The 14723-nt window shown below is 41.3% G+C and overlaps 1 protein-coding gene across 1 annotated transcript in view; it reads right to left on the bottom strand.

The window, feature by feature from the left end:
* LOC138950952 (dTDP-glucose 4,6-dehydratase-like) overlaps window positions 1-8742 on the bottom strand; it is a 39605-nt gene extending 30863 nt beyond the window's left edge. The window contains exon 1 of the mRNA XM_070322668.1: window positions 8677-8742. Coding sequence (XP_070178769.1) covers window positions 8677-8719 — 43 coding nt within the window. The 5' untranslated portion in view covers window positions 8720-8742. The remainder of the gene's footprint in view (window positions 1-8676) is intronic.
* Between the last annotated feature and the right edge of the window lie 5981 nt (window positions 8743-14723).

Raw genomic sequence — 14723 nt, 5'->3', positions numbered from 1 at the left:
TAATGGTACATTCTTTTTTCTGTGGCAATTTTTCTTAAACCTCTGGGGAAGTATATTATTGGTATACTTTTAGTACATTTTTGGTATACCTCTGCAGCAGTACATAATCAGTATACTTATAGTACATTCTTTTTTCTGTGGCAATTTTTCTTAAACCTCTAGAGAAGTATATTATTAGTATACTTTTAGTATACTTCTGCAGCAGTACATAATCAGTATACTTATGGTATATTCTTTAACTTCTATGGCAGTATATTATTAGTATGCTTTCAGTATCTGTGAGGTATGTCTCCAAAGCAGCAATTAATCAGTACAGTTGCAGTATATTTGTGGTACATTTGCAGTATGGTTGTGGTATGCTTGCATGCAGGTGTAAAAGTTAATACATATTTTTCTGTAAAGTTGAACACTATTTGTTTTAAATTTGCATTGTGTGTGTGCATATATATAGATATAGATATACACATGGATTCATGTGAATGCATTGTTATTTTTCGGATATTAAAAGCTGAAGATTGCCACTGCAAATTGTTTTGACTTTTCTCAGTTTTTCTTATTTACAAATGCTAGCATTTGCCCTAAAACTTTCATGGTGTGCATGTTAACAGCACATATTCAGTATATTTTCAGTACATGTTGATACTTTGAAAAGGGAAGTACGTTTTCAGTACTTGGAGGTATATTTTTGGTATCTTTTCAGCATAGTTTCAGCACGGTTCCAATTTGGTACATTTTCAGTACGTACCTTAAATGTGCTGCAAACGTACCAAAATTGTACCTCCTGCAGTACAAAATAAGTATACTGCATTTGGGTAAGGGTAGGCAAAGCACATGTTCTCAGCAAACAGAAAACAAAATATTGGAAGCGTGAGTCACGCTACCCAAAAATAAAGTGTGAGTTTAGAGGGAGCGGTCAGCGACCATAAACTCTATTTAAACGAGACAGACAATGCAGCATTAGTGAGTAGTTTAAATCTTTTTTTACATATATTTTTTTTCGATAACTTTTTTCCCCATGGTTCATTCATCATTTGACATAATTTTGTATCGAAATCTAACCATAAGATTATAGAAAAAAAAGCAAAAATGTAGACGACCACATTTAAATGTACCTATATCGTTAACAATACTATTTCTAAATGTATTTTAAACACGCCCAAAAAACTTCCTTTACGGTAATTTTTAATAATCATATTATATTTACAAATCACTTTATCCTCAACGCATTTCCAAGTGAACATAATTTTGGGGCACACACACACACACACAAAATCAGTATAATCAATTTCGTTCTCACAATAAGTACAACAATTACTGTATGTTGAACTTGTGTTTAATAATTTTATATCGGTAAAACTCTTTGTTGGACAAACATAGATGAGGGCCCCAAAGGGGGGGTATCATCACGATCACGGGAAGGGACATTTTAGCTTTCACGATCACAGTTACCTTGATTTTTGTTTTCACGATCACAAACACCTTGACGAATAGAGGATCATAGAGTGATACAGCTGTGAAAAATGTACGTTGAAAATAACATGCTTTGCAATAATGCCCATCACGATCACGAAAACAAATGACGATCACGATCACGAGACTTGATTTTTTTGTCATCACGGATCACGGGCAAAGTCCCATCACGATCACAGAAATGGAAATTTCGGCAATCACGGTCACAGAAAGGTCAAAAAACGCCAATCACGATCACGATTTTAAACCCTTTGGGGCACTCATAGATTGGTTATAGGGAAACTTTCGGTTACTGGTAAAGTTTAAAAGGAAGAACATTATGCAGTAGACCGTAAATAACTAAGTTTAGTGACTTGTTCCTTATTTATTGGGGAAATGTCTGTCAAGAAGTTTAGAAAAGACAATACTGTTCATCGGTGTTTTAATTTGTTTTCACTCGTTAATTTTTGATTACGATGGCGATGCATGGTTATGTACAGTTAAAAGTCAAGATTCGATTTTTTTTGAAAGTATAGGACAGTTTCTTTACGCGTTTAAAAAAAATTAACACAGAGGCAAAAAAAAGACTGGTTGTTGCAGTCTGAATGCAATTGAGGTCTATTAAAAAAAAAAAGGTTTAAAAAAAATTAGCTCCCAGCGGCACTTGAACCCAGAGCGTCGGATTGAAATTCCGAATCCGTAACCACTGCACTATGCTACTCGTCTAGAAAAAGCACTATGCAAAGATGTGTTATCAGTTATTCAGTCGTGGTAGTTTGAAAGCTCACCATCTTCGCCGAATGACTCGAGCACGTTTTTTTCGGTCAGTAAATGATCGTACTGTCGGTTTTGAGCCCCGCTGTTTCCAGCTTTTCACCTAAATTAAACAAGAATGTCACAGTTCGTGTCTATGGTGCAAGGTAGCCGACCGTCTCATTGTGGCCAAGTTACGACAGTTGCTCGATTGACGCATTTCACGTCTTCAATATTGTGTCTGAGCTCATTTCCCAATGAGCTGCCTTTAAAACCAGAATGTCAGGCAATTGTAGCATGCGTTGGAGGTTTCTTTTAAGATGCGATATCGTCGTATAAATGATGAAATTAACTTTGAAAGTGGGAACTTCGGAAGCAAAGCTGCCAGCTACTCGGTATGCACGAGCTAACTTGAACGCCGAAGTAGTGGCTTCGAGAGTCCTGAGGTCAAGGTCGAGGAAATTGGGGGAATCCCAATTAGTGCGCATGCGTTTGTAAACGGTAGGCTTGGTGACCAGAAGAAACAAATCTCATCGCGAGTTCGTAAATGGGCGAACGTTGATCGCGCTGTAGCTTTTACTATAGTTGTTGTTTTTGACTGGTTGAACGAAATGGTCTGTTCAAAGCTGTGATGATTGTCTTGAAATTGAATGACTGTCTGTAATAATGATTTTGTTGACCAGAATGTTGGGGAGAATAAAACTTTTTTTTGTTTATGTGGTAGCGAAGTCGGTTATGTTAAACCTCTTTTCTTTTTTTTTAATGATTGTGTATCAGTAAAACTGTTTGGTTAGAGCGAAAGTTTTGGGCTACTGGTCAATTTAAAAACTCAAGTTTTGGGGGGAATCAAGATATAAGGTGTAGTGAAAAGAAGATAAGTTCAGTAACTTTCATATTAATTGGGAAAATGTGTGTCCAAATTTTTACAAAAGATAAATTGTTGTACTTAGGTGTTAGTAAATTATGTTTGTCCTCGTTAATTGTGAACAGGATGTATGTTTATGTAAAGTTGAAAGTCAAGATTGGATTTTTTTATCCTACGCGCGTGTGTGCATGTGTGTTAGACATAGAACACTTTATTATCTCAATTTCGAGAAACTCGGGTGTGGTGAATCACAACAAACAACATAAAACGTAAGAAAATAAATAAAATATCGAGGCGCAAATAATCAGCTCATAATAGTGTGTGTGTGTGTGGAGGGGGGGTGGGGGTGCACACACAAACACACACACACACACACCGTTGAACACACACACGCACGCGCACACAAACAAACGCACAATTATACCCGCACACACGCACGCACAGGCACTCGCACAAATACATACAAACACTCAGTTTCACACACACACACACACACACACACACACACACACACACACACACACCCTTCCCCCAACACACATGTGCGCGCGTGCACTGCAAACGAATGAATGAATGAACAGATGCACACCTACACACGCACGCATGCACGCACACACACACGCACACTCTCACACAAACACACACTCACACATGCACACAACGACGCCCATTTTCATAGAAACACCCTCTCCTAAAAGCGGGGATTAAATTTTAAGAGTGGTGGCCAGTGACCCAGAACGAACAAAAGTCAAAGCTGGCAACTCAGGTTTGTATTCAGGGAAATTTACACGAAATGCACGCACGAGATACGACTTTTCTTTCTATTTTCTCTCTTTGGGACTTTCATTTGCGTTAGATCGGTTTTATATGAAAAACCGAAGAAAAGCCCTGCTATTTTGCACTGAGAAACTTTGGAAGCAGCGTGTTTACTCCTGGGTTTCGCTGTAGTACAATTACCCTCACTTACTTCCTCGCTTGCTTCAAAAGTAAGCACTTTTTCCGTCCCATGCATGCAAAATTGAGGATGTACTTCCAATGTCGCCCAAAACGTAGGAAGTTGTCGCAAACTACCATCAATTACTTCCTCACTTTGCTTCGAAGTAAGCCCTTCTTCCGGCCCATGCATACGAAAGTGAGGCAAGTTCTTCCGATGTCACTCAAAACTTCGGGAGTTTTCGCGAACTTCCCCCATAAGCATACGGGCACATGTGAGGAGTCAACCAATTCAACGTGCTTTGCTATGTTTTTCTTACACATCACGACAATACCCCCTGACTTGCGACCCTGATGTGAGAGCTTGATAGCTGGAGACATAAATTTTACGTAATTTTTAAAGTGTAGGGACAGATCAAAGGAGTCATCAATAAACGTCTCAATAAAACATACAATATCAAACTTTCCAACATAGGCAGAAAAATCTGTATCACCAAGCTGAGAGGCAAGACCTCCCACGTTCCACACCAAAAAAGACACTGCTTTACCCACACTAAATGTATCACTAGCTTGACGGGAACGCTGATCATGAAACCTACCCCTGTACTCGTCTGATTTTGAACTCATACTTGTATCAGTGTTTGTCCCCCTTGTGTTGTCTTTGCTCTCACGTCTAGCGTTAATACATTCACCACTCATGTGCACATACCTGTCGTCAGTTGTCTGTCCATTAAAACACTGTGCAGAAACTAAAGGTTGGGGCCGGCCGTATCCCTATCTCCACGAAACAGTATGTCGACCCCTACCTCTGCCCGTCCCTCTGGACGCTGCATGTGACCGTGTTTCACGATCACGAGAACCAGGGAGCGCTGCGCTCTCCCTGGCTAATCAATCAGGGTTGGCATGGTGACTGGCACGCTCGCTGGAACCGCCACCAGAGGAGATGCTGGAACTGGAAGAGGAACAGGCACCGTGACCGACTGAAGCATCGGTGTCGGCACGGGAGCTAGAACTGAAGTTAGAGCTGGACCAGGCACCGGAACGTGGAGCGGCGCTGGCACTGTGACTGGCACCTGAGGCGGTACCGTGACGTCGATTGTGGCTGGCCAGGTCGCGGGCTGCATGCACTGCGTCTCGCCTGTCCCTCGGGCTGTCCCTGTCGTTGTAGCCATCGCTGTTGTCTCTGGAATTACCCGTCGTCTGGTCTGGTCTGTTGCCCTGAAAGCTGCTATTCTTTGTCTGAGGAAGTTGCTGTATAGTCTGGCTGTGCGTGTTGTACACGTACGCAGTTCCTTCACACACAACTTTATCAAACTTCATGTATGCTTGCTTGCCATCTTCACGGAGAGTTCCCAGCAGGGACTGAAGGTGTTTACGTTTATTCTGCACATTCTGGGAAAAGTCCTCACGAACGTAAACACTGGATTTCTTTTTCCTTGATTTCGCCCTCCATAGAACTTCTGCCCTCTGTTTGTACGACTGGAATCTGACGAGTATGGCGTGACCCACCCGACGTGCTTGATCGATCAGAATCATATCACTAATCTGCAGTTCGTGTTTGATAAAGTCACGTACCTTTGTCTCACAGCCATAGTGCTCCGCACCAGTCCCAGGGCCCATACCAAAAAACAACAAGTTATTTCGACGGCTCTGGTTGTCAGCAGTATCACACTTATCCTCCACCATTTCCAACCTAGAGCGGAGATCAGCGTTATCTTTTTTGACCGAGTCACACTGTTCACACATAGCATCCACATCAGCCTGCAAAATGTCACAATGGTCAGCGATTTGACTCACTCGACTCGTTAGTTTGTTCTCCAGCTCCAATAGTCTTGTGTCAATGAGAGAGGAGAGAGATTTCTGTGAGGTTTGAAGTTCCTTAATTGCAGCAGCCATCATTTCCACAGCCACAGATAAACGATCGTCCCTGGTTTCACACACCCCTGCACTGACACTCGACTGTTCTGTGTCACTCATAGCCTGTGTGACAGTCTTTGTGTTGACGGCACGTGAACTTTCCTTTCTTTCTGTAGCCACGCTTGACTGACCAGGGCCGGGGTTCGGCTCTACACCAGCCATAAGGAGAAAGGCGAGTAAACTCGCCACGCTGAGTAGGCCTGCTGTTGTGTGTAGTTTCAGACCCCGGATCCGTTTTGCAGATTTACACGCATATCTCGTCAGAATTTTCACCAAAACTGACACAAAAAGACCAACGGCAGCGCGGTACACTTGTATATCACATGCCATCTTAAAACTTGATCATTATTGGCTGAAAATGACGATAATTTCACTAATTTGCCGGAGCGATGCGAAAGACGTGTTGACAGCACCGTGAACTCGAACTCACTCCCGAGAGAGAGAGAGAGAGAGAGAGAGAGAGAGAGAGAGAGAGAGAGAGAGAGAGAGAGAGAGAGAGAGACAGAGACAGAGACAGAGACAGAGACAGAGACAGAGAGACAGAGAGAGAGAGAGAGAGAGAGATCATAATCAAAACATAAAGAAATGAGGAAATAGAATATATTATATGAAAAAACATTCCACTAGCGTGGGTGCTGTACCGTAACATTATTCTGAAACCTTAGATTCAAGTGTGAGTATTCATTGAGTGTACTGAAGTAAAATATTCTAGTTCTCTTCTGCAACACACACACATTCTCTTTGTCTCAAATGTAAGGGGGTACTGGATGAATCACAACATGCCCAGATTTTTATTTAACTAGGAGAATGGTTGAAGGTGTGGTTGTGTGTGTGGGTGGGGCTTATTATCATTCTCACACAAAAAACCTGAAATATTATGAATATGACCTCATAGTCATACTTAAAACAGATATATATATATATATATATCCTTTCTTCAATACTTAAAAGTTAAATAGTTTTCCATTACATACTGTTAGCATGAGTGTAAAAAACCCAACTTCCTTATGTATAATGTTTGGTGTTCCTTTCTTCAAAAGCAATGATTAATTTCCTCTTGTGGCTTTCAGCTTTACATTGGATTTACTTCCTGTTACTGTCTGAGAACATGTAGACAAAAAGTTTAGTAATGACTACCCCTGCCAGCACTGTTTTCATAGGTTTTCATTTTGCATTGAAAACTGTTTTAACTTCTTAACCAAAAGTGACTAATTTTCATAATTATCGGTCAAATGACCTAGACTTTGTACTTTCTTTCTTTCTTTATTTGGTGTTTAACGTCGTTTTCAACCACGAAGGTTATATCGCGACGAGGGAAAGGGGTGAGATGGGATAGGGGGAAAGGGGGGAGATGGGATAGAGCCACTTGTTAAGTGTTTCTTGTTCACAAAAGCACCAATCAAAAAATTGCTCCAGGGGCTTGCAACGTAGTACAATATATGACCTTACTGGGAGAATGCAAGTTTCCAGTACAAAGGACTAAACATTTCTTACATACTGCTTGACTAAAATCTTTACAAACATTGACTATATTCTATACAAGAACCACTTAACAAGGGTAAAAGGAGGAACAGAATCCGTTAGTCGCCTCTTACGACATGCGGGGTGCAGAGAAATAAGGATGTGGAAAAGAAGACTTTTGGTAAGTGAAATAAAGGTGATGGATCCAGTCAGGTAGAAATAAGACAACAAGAAAAGAATTGGAAAACTGCAGGGAATAGTAGGGAGAGTTTTCTTGGAAGGAAATATAGGTGAAAGGACTGGTAAGGCAGAAATAAGACAAAAGAAGAGAAGTAAAGGAGTGGGGTAGCATAGTATAAACACTCCCGCCGTGTGAAGGCGACCCCATGGGAGCGACTTTGTACTGATTCTGCCCCTCCCCCTCCAATTTACAAAAATATTGGCTAAAACAACGCACACACAAATGTCTGCACCAGTGGCAGTGTTTTTAGTACTTGCGCAGGAAATATTTGTAACCCAAAATGGAAAAAAAGATTGGCAACATTTTCAATTTCATTCCAATTAGAATTACTAAACAACAAAACTTTCAGACTAACCCAAATAGGGCAGTTTGCCATTATTTCATATTTCTCACATAATCTACACAGGCAGAAGTTAACTGATGTTTCTTGCCTTGTTTAATGTTCATACTGATATGAGGGGAAGGATCGAGAGACCGGGGGGGGGGGGGGGAGGGGGGGGGGGGGGGGGGGCTGATCGGGCAGATCATACAAAATTATCAAAAGAGAGCAAGAGAGTTTTTCTAAATAAGCTGGTAATCCTAAATCAAATTGAAAGGAAAGAGAGAAGACGTGGGAGCGAGAGATCTAAGCAAACTGGGAATGGGGCGGGGTGTTTTTACATTGTTAGCACAAGTGGGCCCTCCTATAGTGTCACCAAACACAGGCCCTGTCACTGCACCACAAAGCTCTCAAGCCCACTATAAACCTCATGCCATACATACACAGTCAGTCACTGGTGACATGCTGGCAGCACGTACAACCCGGTGGAGAGCTGACCTGACACCGATCAATATTGGGTCATAGCTGCAGTGAACCTGACAGACACTCTCACTCCCCTCGTGAGGTCACCGAAAGCGCCGTATCATTTTCCGTGACTCCGCCTCACTCATCCGTCTCACCTCCGCTCTGTCGCCTACAATATCACACATGTTTTTCTAGTTTGACAATGACTAGTTACTCACACATATGCTCACTTGTATCCGGCAACAAATGTCAGCACTAAACACGGATACTCACCACCAAGCACCAGAACACGCGGCCTCTCGCTGCTCGCCGCCATTTTGACTGTCTTTTATTGTTATCATGTGACCTCAGAGTGTCTTCCCAGTGGCGCATGTTTCCACAGAGTGCACTATGACGTCAGGGAAATATGTGCTCTGAAGCGTCGTCTGCTATCGACGCTATTAATTTTCACATTGTTATGGCTGGATTGGTTGTTATGTTTATATTGCCAACCTTTTATTCGGCCACATGTGCATAGGAGTATTTACAATTTACAGCCAATTAGCAGTGCGCAAAAATAAAGTATTCACTGATGATTCGCCCGTGAAGCCGGCCGGTACAGGCACTACTGATGAATGATGTCACTTTATATTGATTACATGTGTCTATAAAGTTCAAAACTGAACAGTGTGCCTAGTTAGTTAGTAAAGTCACAGTGAGTGGGCGAATGAAAACAATAGAACATGAATAAATAAAATAAATAAAAATTACAGCCTAAAATAATAGAACATTATATAACCGCAGTAGCGCTTCTGTACAGCTCGACAAAAGCGAGTTACACTGAATTGCTCGGTGGAGGGGAAAAACCAGGGCGCGCGAGTGTGTGTGTGTGTGTGTGCCCTGTGTCAGTGTGTGCCCGGTCACAGTGTGTCACCGTCAGTGTGCCGTCACTGACAGTGTGTCTCAGTGTCTGTCATGTGTCACAGTCAGTGCCGTGTGTGTCAGTGTGTGTGTTAGTTTTATATGGACGGGCACGGGCCAACAAAACTTTCTTTCACTATTTTACATGCTTAAAGTGTGTTTTATTTAAACTATGTACTGAAGAAATTAACACTGGATCAAACCGATATGGATCAAACCGTGGACCGGGCCACACAGCGGCGATTATAACTGACATTATTAATTATAAGTTTCCCTGCCGGGGCCCAGTCGCTGCCTGTGTTCGTGGTTGCGGAAGGTGAGCACTCGGGGCTAGAGCTGGCTAGTGCATACAAACATAATCGCACACACACACACGCGGCCGGAACGGCGAACACACTGACACACACTCGAGTCACACGCACGCACGGCGCACACACACACACACACACACACACACACACGCACATCATCATGTGCTTAGCATCAGAATGTCTAGGCGGCTGAATTACAGGCACAGTGACACTTTTTGGGGGGTTGGGCTCTACTCCCGGCACTCAGCAGCCAATGTCATGTGGCGGCGGGACTGAAAACTAACAGAAACTCGAAAGCATTTTAAAACGGTTGACTGACTGAAGAGAAACAGTTTTCTCAGTGCTGACAAAGTGCAGTATGCTGAAATATAACTGGCCGTAACAACCGTTGCGGCTGACTCGAGTTCTGCATTATTAGGCAGTCAGCTTCGGCACTATAATTATAGCGACCGGTGTCACAAACTGAAAACTCTGCCTGAACTGACTGACTAATCCCTCTCAATGCGACGGTCAATGCGCATGCGCTAACATGGGGTGATTAATCAGGTCGTGAACAACCTAACCCTAACCCTAACCCTTACCTGAACCCTAACACTAACCCATGGTTCGTTCGGTCAAAGGGTCGCATTTTTTAAGTCCAAGATTGGCGCATGCGCATTGACAGCATTGAGAGGGATTTTTCAGTTCGTGACACCAGCTTCAGTTCCGAGCCTCGTTACGCCGTTACTCGTTTTGACAGTGACATACAACTTGACTGAACTATGTGGCATAATGCCGGTGTGTCAGTCTCAGAACTTCTGACGTCGCCGCTAGTGGTTCCATTCAGCAACCACTTTCTTAGTTTTAGAAAAACAAACAAACTGAGCAATTAAAGCTAGCAGCAAAGAAGCAAACAAAACCGGCTGAATGTGACGAGATAGACGATGCGAGCAACCGCTTTTTCCCCCTTCACTGAGATTGATGTTTTATTTAAAAGAACTTGAAGTGGGACAATAACATTGAAAAAAAAAATTAAACCGAAAAAAAGAAAGAAGAAGACACCTGAGATAGAAACTGAAACAAATTCCGGCATCCTTGTACTCGATGGTCACTCCTGTGTGTGTGTGTGTGTGTGTGTGTGTGTGTGTGTGTGTGTGTGTGTGTGTGTGTCAGTGTGTGTGGTGAGTGTGTGTGTGTGTGACGGAGAGAGAGAGAGTGCTTGTGTGTGTGTGTGTGTGTGTGTGCGTGTGTGTGTGTGTGTCAAATGTGTGTGTGTGTCACGCGAGAGAGAGTGCGTGTGTGTGTGTATATGTGGTGTGTGTATGTGTATGTGTACGTGTGTGTGTGTGAGTTAGTGTGTCAGTGTGTGTGACAGTGTGTGTGTGTGTGTGTGCTTGCGTGTGTGTGCGCGTGGGTGTGTGTGTGAGATAGAGAATGTGTGTGGGTGTATGTGTGTGTGTGTGTGTGTTTGTGTGTGTATGTGTGTGTGTGTGTGTGGTTTTTATTTGACTTGGGGTGTAAGTGTGAGAGGGAGGGATCGCCGATTCAGTGTCCTTCGGTGGGGATATGCAGTGCCCTGATTGGTTGACTGCTGTGCCAAGGGCATTGCACTTCTACTTAATTCTTGTTTTAAAAAAATGTATAGCTTGTTTGTATGTTTGTTTGCTTGTTTGTTTGTTTGGTTGGTTTGTTTGTTTGTTTATCTGTTGTTATTGAAGACTGACTCCTTACATGCACTGAAATAACGCTCCACAGAAGAAGAAAACAAGTCGCGTAAGGCGAAAATACAATATTTAGTCAAGTAGCTGCCATTTTTCAGCAAGACCGTATACTCGTAGCATCGTCAGTCCACCGCTCATGGCAAAGGCAGTGAAATTGACAAGAAGAGCGGGGTAGTAGTTGCGCTAAGAAGGAGAGCACGCTTTTCTGTACCTCTCTTTGTTTTAACTTTCTGAGCGTGTTTTTAATCCAAACATATCATATCTATATGTTTTTGGAATCAGGAACCGACAAGGAATAAGATGAAAGTGTTTTTAAATTGATTTCGACAATTTAATTTTGATAATAATTTTTATATATTTAATTTTCAGAGCTTGTTTTTAATCCAAATATAACATATTTATATGTTTTTGGAATCAGCAAATGATGGAGAATAAGATAAACGTAAATTTGGATCGTTTTATAAATTTTTATTTTTTTTTACAATTTTCCGATTTTTAATGACCAAAGTCATTAATTAATTTTTAAGCCACCAAGCTGAAATGCAATACCGAACCCCGGGCTTCGTCGAAGATTACTTGACCAAAATTTCAACCAATTTGGTTGAAAAATGAGGGCGTGACAGTGCCGCCTCAACTTTCACGAAAAGCCGGATATGACGTCATCAAAGACATTTATCAAAAAAATGAAAAAAACATTCGGGGATTTCATACCCAGGAACTCTCATGTCAAATTTCATAAAGATCGGTCCAGTAGTTTAGTCTGAATCGCTCTACACACACACACAGACACACACACACACACACACACATACACCACGACCCTCGTCTCGATTCCCCCCTCTACGTTAAAATATTTAGTCAAAACTTGACTAAATATAAAAACGTTGGGTTTTTTTTTCTCCTCAGTATGACTATTTTATTGCACGGGTCTTCTATATTTCTGAGATCATCAAGCAACCCGCTGTGGTGTGGCTGCTACACTTTCACGGAGTCCAAAGCTGGGACCGCTCCCTCGCCACTTGGCTATTTGGCCTCTTCCACCTTCATAATTATTATCTGGAGAGAAAAAAAATACAGCTCGTCAAAATAAAGTAGACGCCAAGGGTGTTTGCATGCAGAGGACGTCATTTTAAGCACATGTGAACAAATCCTGCATAACAAAGAGTGGCGTCTCCAAATAATGTTTATCAGTTGTTGGAAATAAACATCGCTACATGCAGAGAGAGAGAGAGAGAGAGAGAGAGAGAGAGAGAGAGAGAGAGAGAGAGAGAGAGAGAGAGAGAGAGAGAGAGAGAGAGACTCGAGTAGCATTCCAACATTCTTACTCTGCATACTAAAGTAGACAGACTGTAGAATTTGTGTTATATGCATAGCTCTTTCTCACTAGCGAGGCCGGAGGTGTGCACGAGTTTCGTCCCTTTGGTTCGGTAAGTTCCGGTTAAGATAGAGGCGGCAGTCGAGCGCATGAACGTGAAAGAATTGAAAGATTTTCTTCGGAAACATGGCCAACTTGTCAGTGGAAAAAAAAGAAGAATTAGTGCGCAGAGCAAGAGGCACGTTTCAGCTGCGAAAAGATGGCAAGGATGCTATCGATAATGCTGTGGAAACAAATGATTCAAGTTAGCATTTGACAGACCACTTCGACTGTCAGTGTCACGAACTTGTAGCCTATGTGTTAAATGTTATCAATAATTATTGAGCACACGCGGAATTTGTGCGTGAATCAGTGAGTCCTTTTGATGCTTGGTAGTCATGCATTTATTGTTGTTAACTGGATGTGCGTGTTGTCTAAGGCTAATGTCAGACGGAGCTCGCAAAACACGAAACAAAAGGCCGAACAAAAGCAAAACAACACACAAAAGCACCATGTTTTGCTTTTGTTCGGCTTTTGTTTCGTGTTTTGCGAGCTCCATCTGACATTAGCCTAAGAGCAGTTTCACATTACCAGTTCATGGCTCTTTAATGTTACTTCAGTTGTTTTACTTTACATTGTTTACCAACTTTGTTAAACTGCTATTGTTTGTATATGTTTTAGATAAATAAAACCCAAACTGTATCAACTGCGTCTGTTGAAGTGTGTGTGATTATCTGTAAAACAAGTCATTCATCAAGCTTCAGATTCATCATGTCTTTATTCTTTGAATACATATATAATTATATAATACACTGCATTGTCGTTCCTCGGCAAATATTTCAGCCAACTGTGAATAAAAAACAAAATGAAATCACACACAGGTAATAAATATTTTTCCCTTAAAAACATAAAAAGCATAGATACACACCACACAAACCCTATTTATAATTTCATGTACATAATCCCACGTTACAAAATAGTGCACTCCTTACAACACACGCTCACACCTGGTTGGTTTGCGTTCAACTTCTCAGACATATTCAGGCATAAAAATTCTCCGTATTTTCCGTATTTTTGAAAAAAATAAACCGTATTTTTTTTATTTTCCGTATTTTTCCTTTTTTTTTAAAAAAAAAAAATTTTTTTTTAATTTTTTTTTCCTAGTCATAGTTATAGTAAAATAGTTTTGGGGCCATGTTTGAATCCAATTTTAAGGCTCAGATAGCCCCAGATTGCACCAAATTGCACACTTGAAAAAAAAAAAATTTCTGGGGGGCATGCCCCCGGACCTCCCTAGAAGTCTTGGCGCTTTGCGCCTGCGAAACTTGGCGCTACGCGCCTGCGAAAGTTGGCGCTACGCGCCTTCGAATTTTGTTTTCAGTATTTTTTTTTTTCAGTTTTCATGCCTGATATTTTAACTGGATACAAAAATTTGGAGTACAAACCAGCATCAGTTTTCATGCATACTAGTTTTATAATTTCTGTCTTCCATGCATTGGGAATGTAAGCATCAATGAGTGACATACACAGAGTCAATGACTGAGATTTATAGTGACACTAGAGACTACAGTCATACTGAGACACGGCAGTCCTTCTTACAGCCCATGTGCCTGTTACTGTTTCACACAGACAAGAGCAAAATGCACTAATGATTGAAGGAAGTATGTTGTACAACAACATTCTTTTACACTTTTATGTACATGAACAAATAATACCCATCTGATTAACTCGACGAGAAAGTCACTCTGTCATTTTCTAAAAGAAAGAGTAACACGTAGGCGCTGCTCCCAAGCTCTTTTCAGTTCCTTTAAACAGTATTTTATTCGTAAACAGACACATGATAATATAACAACATCATTAAGAAGGAGCACAACAAGTTTAAAACTTATGGTAAGTGCTCACATAAACATTCCTGAAATTTCATGGCGGATTATGATCAATGCGACACATTTTTTGAAAAAAGAGATGAGACCACAAAAAAATAAAAAATAAAAAGGAAAAAAAGAAAAGGAGAAAAACAGCAAGGAAAACTTAGTTTGAATTATCGAACACAAT

Source organism: Littorina saxatilis, linkage group LG16 (assembly GCF_037325665.1).
Source record: "Littorina saxatilis isolate snail1 linkage group LG16, US_GU_Lsax_2.0, whole genome shotgun sequence".
NCBI lineage: Eukaryota > Metazoa > Mollusca > Gastropoda > Littorinimorpha > Littorinidae > Littorina > Littorina saxatilis.
This window is presented reverse-complemented; position numbering and strand designations above follow the sequence as displayed.